Source organism: Equus asinus, chromosome 23, assembly GCF_041296235.1.
Source record: "Equus asinus isolate D_3611 breed Donkey chromosome 23, EquAss-T2T_v2, whole genome shotgun sequence".
NCBI classification, from domain to species: domain Eukaryota; kingdom Metazoa; phylum Chordata; class Mammalia; order Perissodactyla; family Equidae; genus Equus; species Equus asinus.
In genome coordinates, this window is record NC_091812.1 from 33,168,509 (window position 1) to 33,181,280 (window position 12,772).

Below are 12,772 nucleotides of genomic sequence, written 5' to 3' on the forward strand. Positions count from 1 at the left end.
AACATCTCTAAAACAGTGGCTGATACATTTCAGGTTATTATTTTGGAAAACAGTAAGAAAGACTAAGGAAGAGAGAATTGGGAGAAAACCAAACAACTAGCAAAGTCAGCCACGCTGCTGCTTCACTCCACAATCTCTCCAAGTAAGGGGACTTGTGGAGCTTGTTCTCTCTACAGAAGAAGTATCGGGAGCCAGCTGCCCAGGAGACCGAACTGTGTCGTCTCCACTAAGTCATTTAATTTCCTCTCCCCTCAGTTATATTGTTCAAAGGCACCTAATCTCACATTTAATTCCTGTATGTTTGGTGGAATACTTAAATGGAAACACTTTTCAAGGATTTCAAAGACTTTTTTTGAGATCTTTTCTCTCAGGGACTTATACAGGGAGTTTCATAAACTAAAGCACATTCTAAACACCTTAACATTACTAGATCTATTTCTGTATATTTATAAAGAATAGCTTTTAGTATTGCAGCTTTTTCCAATCTCTAAAGGTTCGTTACCAATATTCTTGTGGCTTGTTTCTCTCCAGAAGTTTACAGTCTAAGTGAAGAGGTAAGACATATTTAGGCACACTTAGTTTAGTAGGGTATAAACTGGCATCCATAAATGCTGAATAATTTGGAATGAAGGGAAAGCCTAGATAAGCTTAGCCTACCCAAGCTTCATGAAAATAAATTTTAAACTGATTTAAACTGCTGGAGATGATGAGGAAAGGGCACTCCCAGCAAAAAGAACATCGTAAGCTAAGGTCAGCAGAAAAGTTAACCAAAGGGGAGAGTCTCAGCAATTACGAGAGAATAATGCCATAAACAGGGTATAATCATTGTTAGAGAACCTAAAATATTAGGGTTCGATAATAAAGCAAAACTTACAGTAAAGAATATATTTTTATTCTAAGGGAGAAATACAGCCATTACAGAAGGACTGAGAATATAAAGGCAGGAAATTTCCTCAACGAAGGTTTATATCTTCTGAAAGGCGGCCAAGATAATACCAGGTGTCTAAAATATTTCCTGACTTTGCTCTATCTAAGTGTCTCATCATAATTTATAGAGTATTTATACATGACACATAACTGAGCTGGGCTTCAGAAGAATAAAGTATAAGAAACATTCAATGTGTTCAAGCATTTTTAAAATATCAGCACTTATATAAAACCGGAAAGATTAAGGCTAACAGAAAATACCTGAAAACAGATGAAGGGGAACATAAGAATTCATCTCACTTTTAATGTAAATTATATGAATTCAATGTTCCTTCTCTAGTACAAACAGTAGGATTAAAGCTTTCTAGGTGACTTTAACACTTTGTTTAAAGGTAAAAGTACACAAAAATAATTCAATTTGAAGCACTATTCAAAAAGTAAAAATGATTTTCTAAGTGCAGTATCACTCCTTTCTGCCCCAAAGTAAAGTTATGAAAGCCCTCACCAAATCTGCTAGACTTTCTGCAACAGGGGAACTCCTACTACCCTTACTTTCAGAGACAGCCCTACCTACCCCTGAAGTTATGACACAAATTGGTTTGGTCAATGCACATGGTCTTGTCTTTTCTAAACCCCAGTGAATTAAGACAGAAGAGAGGTACACGGAGAGTTTTATTTTTGGTTTCCCCAAATGATCACTGTAAGAGGATGTAATTTTTAATCAAAGACGCAGGCAACTTACAATAATTAGCTCGTTTTTGTAAAATCGGTTGCTAATGAGCCATTTCTATTTTCTGTTAATGAAATACATTAAAGCCCCCAAATTACAAACTAATTACCCTAGGGGTACTTGTACACTGGTTGTTAAAAATTTAAAACTTTCCTAGTAAATTCAATATTATAAGTAGCAGTTAGGTCTGTAACTAGGTCCTAGACGTGCACAAGCAGTATTAATACGGCAACTTGGTGTTATGGAAAACCCTGTTTTAGAAGAGATTTCTTCCGTTTCTACTTGTGATAAAAGCAACTAATGTGGTTTGCAGTCTTGGAGGTTACTCGTAAGGAGAAGAAAACTCCAAGCAGCACTAGCAGAATACAGGAACTAAGGGTTTATGTAGCTATACTAGCCAGGAAAATGGGATCCTATTAAGGGTGATCATTCATACACGGGATAATCTTAAATGGAAGCTTTTAGAGGGGAGGGCTGACCAAATCGGTTCTATATCCCAGCCTACCATCCTAAAGTATAATTTGTCTGAAAGATATTCAAGAATTTACATGATCAAACAGTTAATACCATGTCTGAACACAGGTTTGTCAAGCAAGGCAGAACAATGCCAGGTATCTCTTTTCAAGTTTTAGCTTTATTCCATTACCCTACAGGGATTATGTATTTATTTACTCTAGGTAAGCCCACATCACTCCCGTCATAAAGTATTAGTCAAAAGTCACTGTTTTATGTCATATTAAACATGTAAAATACAAAGATAATTTCCGTGTGGTTAAAAACAACAGAATGACACACTCTTTTAAATTCCTCACAATTTTTCCTTGACTTGAAGCTAGGAAGTTTAACAAAACTACGTTTTTGGTATTAATTCAGTACTCTCTTACCCGTTCAATTCTTTCTCTGGTCCTCTCAGTTCCTACAGGAACTTCATGAATATGATACTGGCAGCAAAGGTAACTCATGACAGGATCAGGTGCATCAAATAACTCGCGTAAATAAGAGAAAAACCCATATGGTCTGAAAGGAAAACCACCTGCTAGATTTTTCTTCTTAAAATATCATTTTAAAAAATCTGATAGTTACAAATGGCCAATAAACAATAAAATATAAATTATTTAACAACAGTACAGAAAAATAAAAGTCTTTTTTCTTTGTTTTAAAATCACCTAATATTGAGATTTATTCCTTGTCAGAAAAGTTTAAAATTAATATATTTATGATTACAATTCATTAATCTGTTGTTTTGTTGTATCTTTCATTGCTTTTATATTTAGAATGTCTACTTACATCCAGAGTTAAGATGTTTACTTATAGCTATTTTATAATTGCAATTTTTCCATTTAGTCCTTCTGGAAATTATTTTGGCATTATGAAGTGATGATTTATCATTTTATTTTTCCAATAACTAACCAACTATCTTAGTATCTTTCATCAAATATTGTTCCATTGATCTGAAACATCACCATCATAAACTAGTATACCACGATCCATTCCTGGCCTAGACTGTTCATTACTTTAGACTTAAGGAGAGATCCTTCAAAAGGGAATAATACAGCTTATATCAAAAACATTTATGTGACAGAAATAATTAAAATATATTTAAGAAGAAATGATTATTTAATATTCAAAGTAACAGGTTAGTTCTAATAACATTTTGAAGACTTACTTTAGTTCATTTAGAGATCTTGAAGGTGCTCTGTCTGCATGTGAAACCCTGGGAGCAACAACAGCATTTACTCTTAATTTTTTATTGTCACGAACCTGAATATAAGTGAAAAATACTATTTTAATTATCATATACTAACATTCAATATGATTTTTAAAGTTACCATATTCCTATTGGCATTCATGGGATGATCAGTAATTTGAACACTGAGTGGATATTTTAATGGTATGTACTTAGAAAATAGTTGTGTTTTTATATTGCAATTATGTATTTTTACCAAAAGAGTACATTTCTTTTGTTATTTTCACTGATAAATTCTATTAAAGTTAAGAAAGCAGTAACACCAAAACTGTTTCAGAAAACAGGAGGAAGGGACATCTCCCAAATCATTTTACGATTCCAGCATAGTCCTGATACCAAGACCTGACAAAAATGTTACAAGATCCCTCATGAACACACATGTGAAAATTCTTAACGAAATATTACTAAAAAGAATCCAGCAATATATGAACGGTATACATGACCATGTAGAGCTTATCCCAGGAATTCAAGATTGATGTAATATTCAAAAATCAACCAATCTAATTTATCGTATTAACAGAATAAAGTACAAAAGCCATATTACAATCTCAGATGCAGGAAAAATATCTGATAAAATTCAACAGCCATTCATGACAAAAATTGTCAGCCAACTGGCAACAGAAGGAAACTTCCTCAACCCGATAAAGGGCACCTATGATAAATGTACAGCAGACATAATACTTAATGGTGAAATATTAAGTGCTTTCCCCCTAAGACTGGGAACACTTCTAACCTTACTACTTCTCTTCAACAATGTCCTGGAGGCACTAACCACTGTAGCGAAGCACAACAAAGAGGTAAAAGATTGGAAAGGAACAAGTAAACAGGTCTATTTACAAAGATAAGACTTTCTACAAAGAAAATCCTATGGAATCAACAAAGGAACTACAGTCACGCACTGCATAACAATGTTTTGGTCAACGACAGACCACATATACAACAGTGGTCTCATAAGATTAGTACCATATAGCCTAGGTACGTGGTAGGTTATACCATCTAAGTTTTTATAAGTAAACTCACGTTCGCACAACAATGAAATCACCTAATGATGCATTTCTCAGAACATAACCCCATCATTAAACAATGTATGACTATACTACATTTCAATAAGTGAATTCAACAGTCTCACTGGATACAAGATCAATGTAAAAAAATCAACTGTATGCCAATACACTAGCAATGAACAACCGGAAAACAAATTTTAGAAATCCATTTATAACAGTGTCAAAAAATCATGAAATACCTAAGAACATAGTTAACAAAAAATGAGCAAGACTTAATACACTGAAAAAGCCCAAACAATGCTGAGAGAAATTAATGGAGGTATGATGGGATGGTGGAATGGAAGATTCTCAGGGTGGCATGAATTAGCAATTCTGAAACTACTTTCACAGCATTCTAAGCTTAAACAAATGAGTAAATATATTGATGACAAGGGGGGCTATGTTTTTCACTGCTACAGAAGGAAATTACAAATATGCAAGGGAGAAAGACTAGAAGGAACCCTATTGTGTTGGATTGTAACTGAAGTATCAGTGTGAACTGATGGTGCACTTATGCTCTCTTGTTCTCTAGATAATATAGAAATGGATACAAAGGTTTGCATGCAAAGGCTTAGAAGCAATGAGACACTAGCAGCAATGAATACATCTGGTACCCAGATTTTGGTTTCTAAAAGGAACTAGGGTTCTTTAGGAAAAAGGCAGATTGTAAGGACCAGACAGAGTATTCAAGATGAGTCAATAATCTTGCTCTGCCAAAAAGTATATAATGCTCAAAATACAATGGCAAAATACAAGCAGGATACAGGAGTCAACTTGAAGAAGGTCTCACTGGCCAAATCTGGGACAATTTGAGCATTAAAATAAATAATAATAGTAATGGATTATAATCCATGAAAAAAACAAATTCTAGGGCCTACTGGTTAAGTTCAGCATGCTCTGCCTCAGTGGCCTGGGTTCAGTTCCTGGGCACAGACCTACACTACTCGGTGGCAGCCGTGCTGCGGTGGTGACCCACATACAAAATAGAGGAAGACTGGAACAGATGTTAGCTCAGGCCAAATGTTCCTCAGCAAAAATAAAATAAAATTCTATGAATCAACAAATAAATAGAGAATAAAAAGCCCTCCCTTCTAGTAGAATGCCAACTAATAAATATAGAAGAAATGATTGAGTTAGAATCATTAATGGTTCTTAAACCAACTACGAAGTTTCATGAAAGAACAGGATATTTTCAAAGTCTCTAAGTATTTCCATACACATAATTACAAGGACAGAAGTAGTTTTGTTATAATGCTTGTTTTGAAGACAAATTTGTTTCAAGCAATTGATATATTAGGGGACAATTTAAACACTACGTGAATTTCACATTGCTTATGTACAATTACATCTACAAGAAACACAAAGTTTTCTCTAGGTAAATGCAGAAAATTGCACCGAATTGAACTGAGCTGTGTAGGAAAACATACAATCTGTGTGCAAATACAGACACACACACCCCCTCTCTCAAACATGTACCAGCTACTTCAGTTTACCACGTGTGTGATACTCAACCACATTTAGTGTTACAACCTTCCATCCAATTTCAGGTAAGTGCTTTATAATTGCTTTACCTAGTACACAATTCACAAACTGAATCCTTCCAATGCCTACTTCCACAACCCAACTTCAGGTCTTTTTAAAAACAAAACACCATATTTACTCTATGTGTGTATTTAACAATTTAACATGTATAAAATAATGCTACTATTTTTTCCCCCACAGGCCCTTTGGGTTTTTATTTCACAATTTTGCATAGCATAGTGATTTTTAGGAATGTATATATTGGGTTATAGCAAAACTGACTTTACTTCACAATGGAGAAATAAAGCAAATAGGGAAAAATGTAAACAATTAGAGAATCTAAGTAAAAGGCATATAGAAGTTACACATATGACTCTTGTGACTTTTCTGAAAGTTTGAAGTTACATCAAAATAAGAAATTATTTAAAAAAAGAAAAAGAGGAGTGGAGGTATAGATGAAACAATATTGGCCATGGGTGAATATATCAATGATACTAGTATGTAGGGTTGATTTAAGTTTTTAAGATCTATTGTTTCAGTGGTTATACTAAATAAAACTGAATTACACAATGAGAAAGTAATTTCCCTTTCAATATAACTCATACCAAGGAGAAAGTTACACTATGGTGTCAGCATGTCCTTAACTCCTTATTATTTCCTTTCTTTAAAATCATGCTATCTGCTTTCAGTAAGCAACAGTATGGATCCAGGATTTACTAAAATTGTTTTAATTGTCTTTATTGTTATGCAAATTATGCCCCCCCCCCGAGAATGGTAGTGATATTATACTTCCTTTTAGAATATTCTGTTTGAATAACAAAGTGAAGTGATTTAAAAAAATATATTAAATAATAGTATAGTTGGTACCCAGATACAGCAGAAATGGTGTGCTAGTGCATGGAAGATGCAGAAATGGTGAAAACTGTGAAGATGGTCTGTAAGCTACTGAAAGATGGGCAACGGTATTCTAGTAGATACAATTATAAGGAGCAGTTACGTACAACAAATATCATAATTTAAAATATGCACACAAAAAGTCATACATGTAAGAGCAAGTTCTGGTCCTACTGATGAGAAGCTATGAAAAGTTCATTGATACAGCACAATAAAAAAATAAAGGTCAAATTTTTAGGAACCTATGCCACATTATCAATATATGGTTCAAATCCCTAGCACAAAGGAAGCGTGAGTTTTTTGTGGCAAATCAAGCTACTCGGTATAGGCTAAACTGGCCATTTGCAAAACAGAAATCAGTGCTATGTCTCACAGACTTGCAGTCTAAATAACCTACTTCTTCAGTGAGCTTTGACACCAGATCAGTAACTCACTGGTTAGGCTTAAACAATTCTAACATACACAGATATTTAACTCTTTGGAGTCCATTTTATAATTTTATACATCCAACCATTCTATCCAGTCACCTTATATTCACGTTCCCTGCCAACTCCCAAACCAGAAGTAGGGCAATATGGTAAAAGACAAACAAAGTAAGGATTCTTCCCAATCACTGTGTACCAGAGAAACAGAGGACGACTTGAGCTGATTCACAGTCCTGTCCTCACTTAGACTTACTAGCAAAGGTTTAAACAAAACAATACCAAATCTAAGCCTAATCTTTACGAGGCTTTTAAAGAAGTAGAAGGCATACGCAAAAGGAAAAAGAAATCTTACTGACAATAACAACATATATAGCTAATAATATGTATTATATAGACACACAGTAAATGATAGAAACAATAATAGCTAACAAGCACTGTTCTAAATACCTTTTCATTTATTAACTGATTTAATCCTCAAACCATCTTTTGAAGCAGATATATCTTCATTTTACAGACAAGGAAATTAAGGCACAAAACACTCAGGCAACTTGCGCAAGTCAGTAGCAAAGTCGGAATTCAAATCTTGGCAGCCTATCTGCAGAGTCTCTGCTCTTAACTATGAAGCCACGCTGCCTTTCAGGGTCTTAGATTCTCGGTCATGGTGTTTTTCTAGCCAGATGTAGGATTCTCATTCTTCTTAAAGAGGTTTTATTTATAATAATAAGAAACAACATCATACTGATTTCCCCTCCAAAGAAAAACTGAGTTCATTTCAATACACTTCCAAAAAGGATGTCCAAGACCAAAGGCTCATCGTTACGATGTTTCTTTCTCTTAAAATAATGTGACAGAATTAGTATTCATATTAATTCCAAATGATAATTCCAAAATATGTTACAGATGGAATTATGGGCTGTTCTTCCTCTTATAAAACCAATTCATTCCCCAATAATGGCATAAATAGGAAAGAAATTGGCAAAATTAAATGATTTTTACACAAGCGTTACTGCTAGTAAAATTAGTCATTATCATTTTTTGCCCTAGTTTGAGGTTAAAACTCAAGCACTGGAAGCTAAGTGCTAAGTGAGTCAAATTATTATGTGGTTAGTACTTGCCTCTCTGAGAAAAACCTCCATATCTTCTTGACTTTCAAATACAAAAGCTCTCAAGTCATTCAATGGAATATGATTTTCAACATATTTGGCATTTTTATTATCTTTCATATTGATCTAAACAAAACAAAAAGAAAATTTAAGTTGATTTTCAAGAAACCCAAAGTGATTACTAGAACATAATTATACTTTACACCTAGATTTAACTAAATTTAATACTTGAGAAAAACGAAGACAAAAAAAGAACAACTTGGTATTGAAGAGCCAACATTTTAAAACGTCTATTTATTACCCAGAAGCATCCAAAACACAGTAAAACAAAAGCCAAGACTTGAATAGCACCTGGTACATAACAATTTTGATACTATCTAAGAAATAACTTAAGTTCTCTTCTGGTCAGCTCACTGAAAACATTTGAAATAGGCTTAGACTGTAACGTAGAGTATAAACATTTCTCATCTGTCCCCAAACTTTTAATATTTTCTCCTTAATCTTCAAGAGGAAGTCATACTACACATGGCAATAACTGATCAGTACAAAAACACAAAGAATTGAACAAAACTTTATGAAACTAACGAAAAAACTTGCCATGGATTAATTGTAACTAATAGTGCTTTCAAGAAAAACCCTAGGTTTGCACCACTAGAACATAATTTATTTTAAAATTACTAACTAATTAGGCGTTTCTGCATGTGAGGCTCAACGCTATGGAAGGTAGTAATAGGTCAAGAAAACAAATCGTTTCAAGAAGAGTATCTGCTATTATTTATTGCAGATGATAAGTATGTTGAAAAGCAGAGCATGTTAAAGCTCCTTAACAGAGCTATATAAACAATGCTATCTATGGAATTTTAGATGATTGATACATCACCTCTAGCAGATGGAAATCAGCTTTCTTGAAAAAATAAAGATTTATGAAACAGAAGGTATTTATGTATTATATATCTAAAATGCAGCATACTAGTTAACAGCTAGGGCTCTGGGGTCAGACAGATGTTGCTTCAAATCCTACATCTGACCTTGACCAAGTACTACCTAAATCTCTGAAAGCTTTAGTTACATTCATCCATAAAACGGGCATAGTAAAACAGTTTATATCTCATGGGACTAAATGTGGATTAAAAAGATAACACAATAAAAAAAAATTAGTACAGTGTTTGTCATATAAATGTTGGCCAATATTACTCTATTTTAAATTACAGAATATCAATCACTGTAGAAAAATGGGAAAACTGATAGATAAGCAAACAAAAAATTAAAGCCACATCAAATACCAACAGACATAAACACTACAGACATTTAGTATCTACCGTTTTGTAATTTTTTTATACCAAATTACTTTATTGGGAAGGAATGATACAAATGAAAGAAAAACCTAAGTGGGTATTTGCTACAACTTAGAGAAAGGGTAAAATAACCCAAATATGACCATAGGAAGTCATCTTTTTTATAGCTATGGATAAGCCAGCCTAGGACTTAGCTCTCATTGTCACTCTCCCCCAGTGTGTACTTGTTAGAGATATTCTGACATGTCAGATTCTGGGGGCCCCAACTTGTATAAGTTGGTTACATGGACATTTAATTCTTTGATGACTTTCATCTGCTCATTTAGGTAATGAGTCTCAAGGAAGTCACACAAGTAGGGGTCATTTCTGTCACTGGTTAGTTTGTGTATTTCCAGCAGTGACCGACTGACAATCTTTCAAGTGTAGTGCACACTCCATTGCATTTGCAATCTGGTTTTCTGACATTGTGAAGAAAGATCTGGCCACCTTGTTGGTTCTGCAGCTTCATCAGCTTCTTAGCATGCTCTTTCTCCTCATGAGATTGGTCAAGAAACTATTTGGCAAAGTTCTTCAAAACCACATCTTCACAAAATAGCAAGACATAAACAGGTAGACATAGGAAGGGTAGCACTTCCAGATGATCTAGTGGTTGATGGCAGACTCCTGTTTCACAATTTTTTAAAATGAAAACTTTCTATACATCCTATCCTGTTACCTGTTTTATGATTGAGTAACATGTCACAAATGTTTTTATATTCTTAAATAGACACCTACAGCAACATTCTTAATGGCTGCATAGTATCCCATTATAAGGATATAGAATAATTTACGTAACCAATCAATATCTTTGGAAATTTTGTTCTTTGCCCCATCATTCTGCTATTATAAACACTACTTTGAGGATATAACTGTAAATAAATATTTGCACACTTTAATTCTAGATTGGAACTATTAGAAATAACTCATGGAAATAGACTGCTAAGTGACAAGTTATATGACTAAAATTTGAAGTTTATATGTTGCTAACTCACCTATGGAAGTGGTAGCATTTCAACTAGATTTTGAAGAGTTAGGTAAGTGTGTAGGGGATTCAGCTGGAAGGAGGTGGTAGGAAAGGGGAAGGATTACTCCAGGAAGGGTCAAAAAAAAAAAAAAGCAGAGTACATCCCTTTATCTCAAAGATTCAAATATAATTCAAAATGTAAATATATGCCAGCTAGTAACTTGGTGATAGGCCTCTATTATGAAATCAAGTGACAAGAGGATGCGAATTTAATAAAGTTATGAAGTACTGAGGTTGGCATTTTAATAAAAACCTGTTGACAATTACATTTGCATTATAACTTATTATATGAGGGATCACAATATTTTTTCTTCTATTTTCTTTCAATCCTTACCAGATTGATCAAAACAATAGTGTTTGCATCCAAAATAGATATTTCCTTCTTGATCTCGCAAAAAAATTCTAATAATACATACCCGAGCAAGAAGAGAATACAGTATTAAGCATGTTAATTTTGCCAATGCAATATCAGATATAATAAAAGACAAAGAACTATACAAAATGATTTTGAATAAAGTATAACACAAACTTGAGTTACAGAAAATAGAGCTTTTCATGAATCCTGCAAGGATCAATAGTGATTTCTAAAGTAAAAAATCATCTAGCAAAAACAATCTTTATGTCATTTTGGGGTAAGTTTTAAGTTTATATTATATATGCATATCTAATATACCATTACCAAAAAAATGTGGTTTTTAATTTTTCACCCCTTTCCATGGCCAAACTTATTAAATATTTTAGATGGAAATCTTCCTAGTAAATCCATGGCCACACTTCATTAAATGATTTAGTAAATACAGCCTATCCTATTCTTGATGACTCATGATCATCAATAAGAGGTATCAAATGTTTATGAGGTCAATAAACTGCTGGCTTCATTCTTAGAATCCTCAGAAGGCCCTATTTTTGTAGCAGGTGATTTTCTTGTCTATCCTCTGTCAGGCGCCCCATACCAACATAATTGTTTACAGCCATTCTCCACCCCTTCGGCAACATTTACTCTATTGCCTGCTATAACCTAAGAATAGCAATTGCCAGAAGGAACCAGCTAACCATGCTAATTTTACACATGATGCTTAGTCAAAAAGCTGCCAGTTTCATATTCCTTTCTAGAAAAGCTCACAGGTTTACTGATCAAGGGCCCTTTAAAAAGCTCACGTATGGCTTAAGCAATATACAAGATGCCACAAGTTTGATAAAAGAAAAACAGTGTGTTAAGAAGACTAAGAATTTTTAAAGCAATAAAAATCTACAATGATTGCAATAATAAAACTAACAGATGCTAGCAAGATGAACAAATTCCTTACCGTGAGCATTATGGGCTCACAGACTCTCTGCTTAAATTTGTTTCTGTTATTTCTTAGCCATAAAACAGCATCGTATGTGTCACGGTATCTCTGTCTCAGCTTGTCTTCTTTTTGATTCATAAGATTGTCAAAACGTACAATATGCTCCTCCACGTCTAAAATTGGAAAATAAAACAAACTATGGTTTCTCCGAAAATTTTAATTAGTGAAGTAATCTACTAGCAATATAAAAGAATATCTTAGATCTAAAAGTCAAAAACACCACTCAGCAAGTACTTAGTACAGTGAAAAAGACCCACCCTGGACAAATCATTCTCGAATTTTCAAAAACCTGGGATAAATGATGATCTTTAAGATATCAAAAATAAATAGGTCACTCATCATGTTGAATACCTTAAAGTTACACAATGTTATGTGTCACATCTCAATAAAGCTGGAATAAATGAATGTCAAGAACAAATAAATAAATAGGTCATGTACAAAAGAATGAGAAAACATTAGATTTCCTATCTGAAGACAATCACAATAGGGCTTCAAAATTCTGAGAGAAAAAATTATTTTCAACCTAGAATTGTATATGCACCACTGAGAAAAGGGGATAATGAAATACAGATATTTTCAGGGATGCAAAGACTTTGAAATTAATTTCCAAATATCTCTTCGTAGGAGGTTACCTGAAGAAGTACTCTCACAAAATGAGAAAGTAATGTACGAAAA

At 33.7% G+C, this 12,772-nt stretch overlaps 1 protein-coding gene across 6 annotated transcripts in view; it reads right to left on the bottom strand.

The window, feature by feature from the left end:
- The window catches only part of SMC5 (structural maintenance of chromosomes 5), an 84,204-nt gene that overhangs the window by 27,032 nt on the left and 44,400 nt on the right, over positions 1-12,772 (bottom strand). For all 6 annotated transcript variants that reach the window (XR_001398836.3, XR_011497330.1, XM_014845996.3 and 3 more), the window contains exons 10-13: positions 12,056-12,210; positions 8,403-8,516; positions 3,324-3,418; positions 2,542-2,674 (exon numbers count right to left, since the gene is read on the bottom strand). Coding sequence is in view for 4 of the 6 variants with exons in the window: in XM_014845996.3 (XP_014701482.3) it covers positions 2,542-2,674; positions 3,324-3,418; positions 8,403-8,516; positions 12,056-12,210 (497 nt within the window). In the remaining 2 variants the exon portion in view is untranslated. The remainder of the gene's footprint in view (positions 1-2,541; positions 2,675-3,323; positions 3,419-8,402; positions 8,517-12,055; positions 12,211-12,772) is intronic.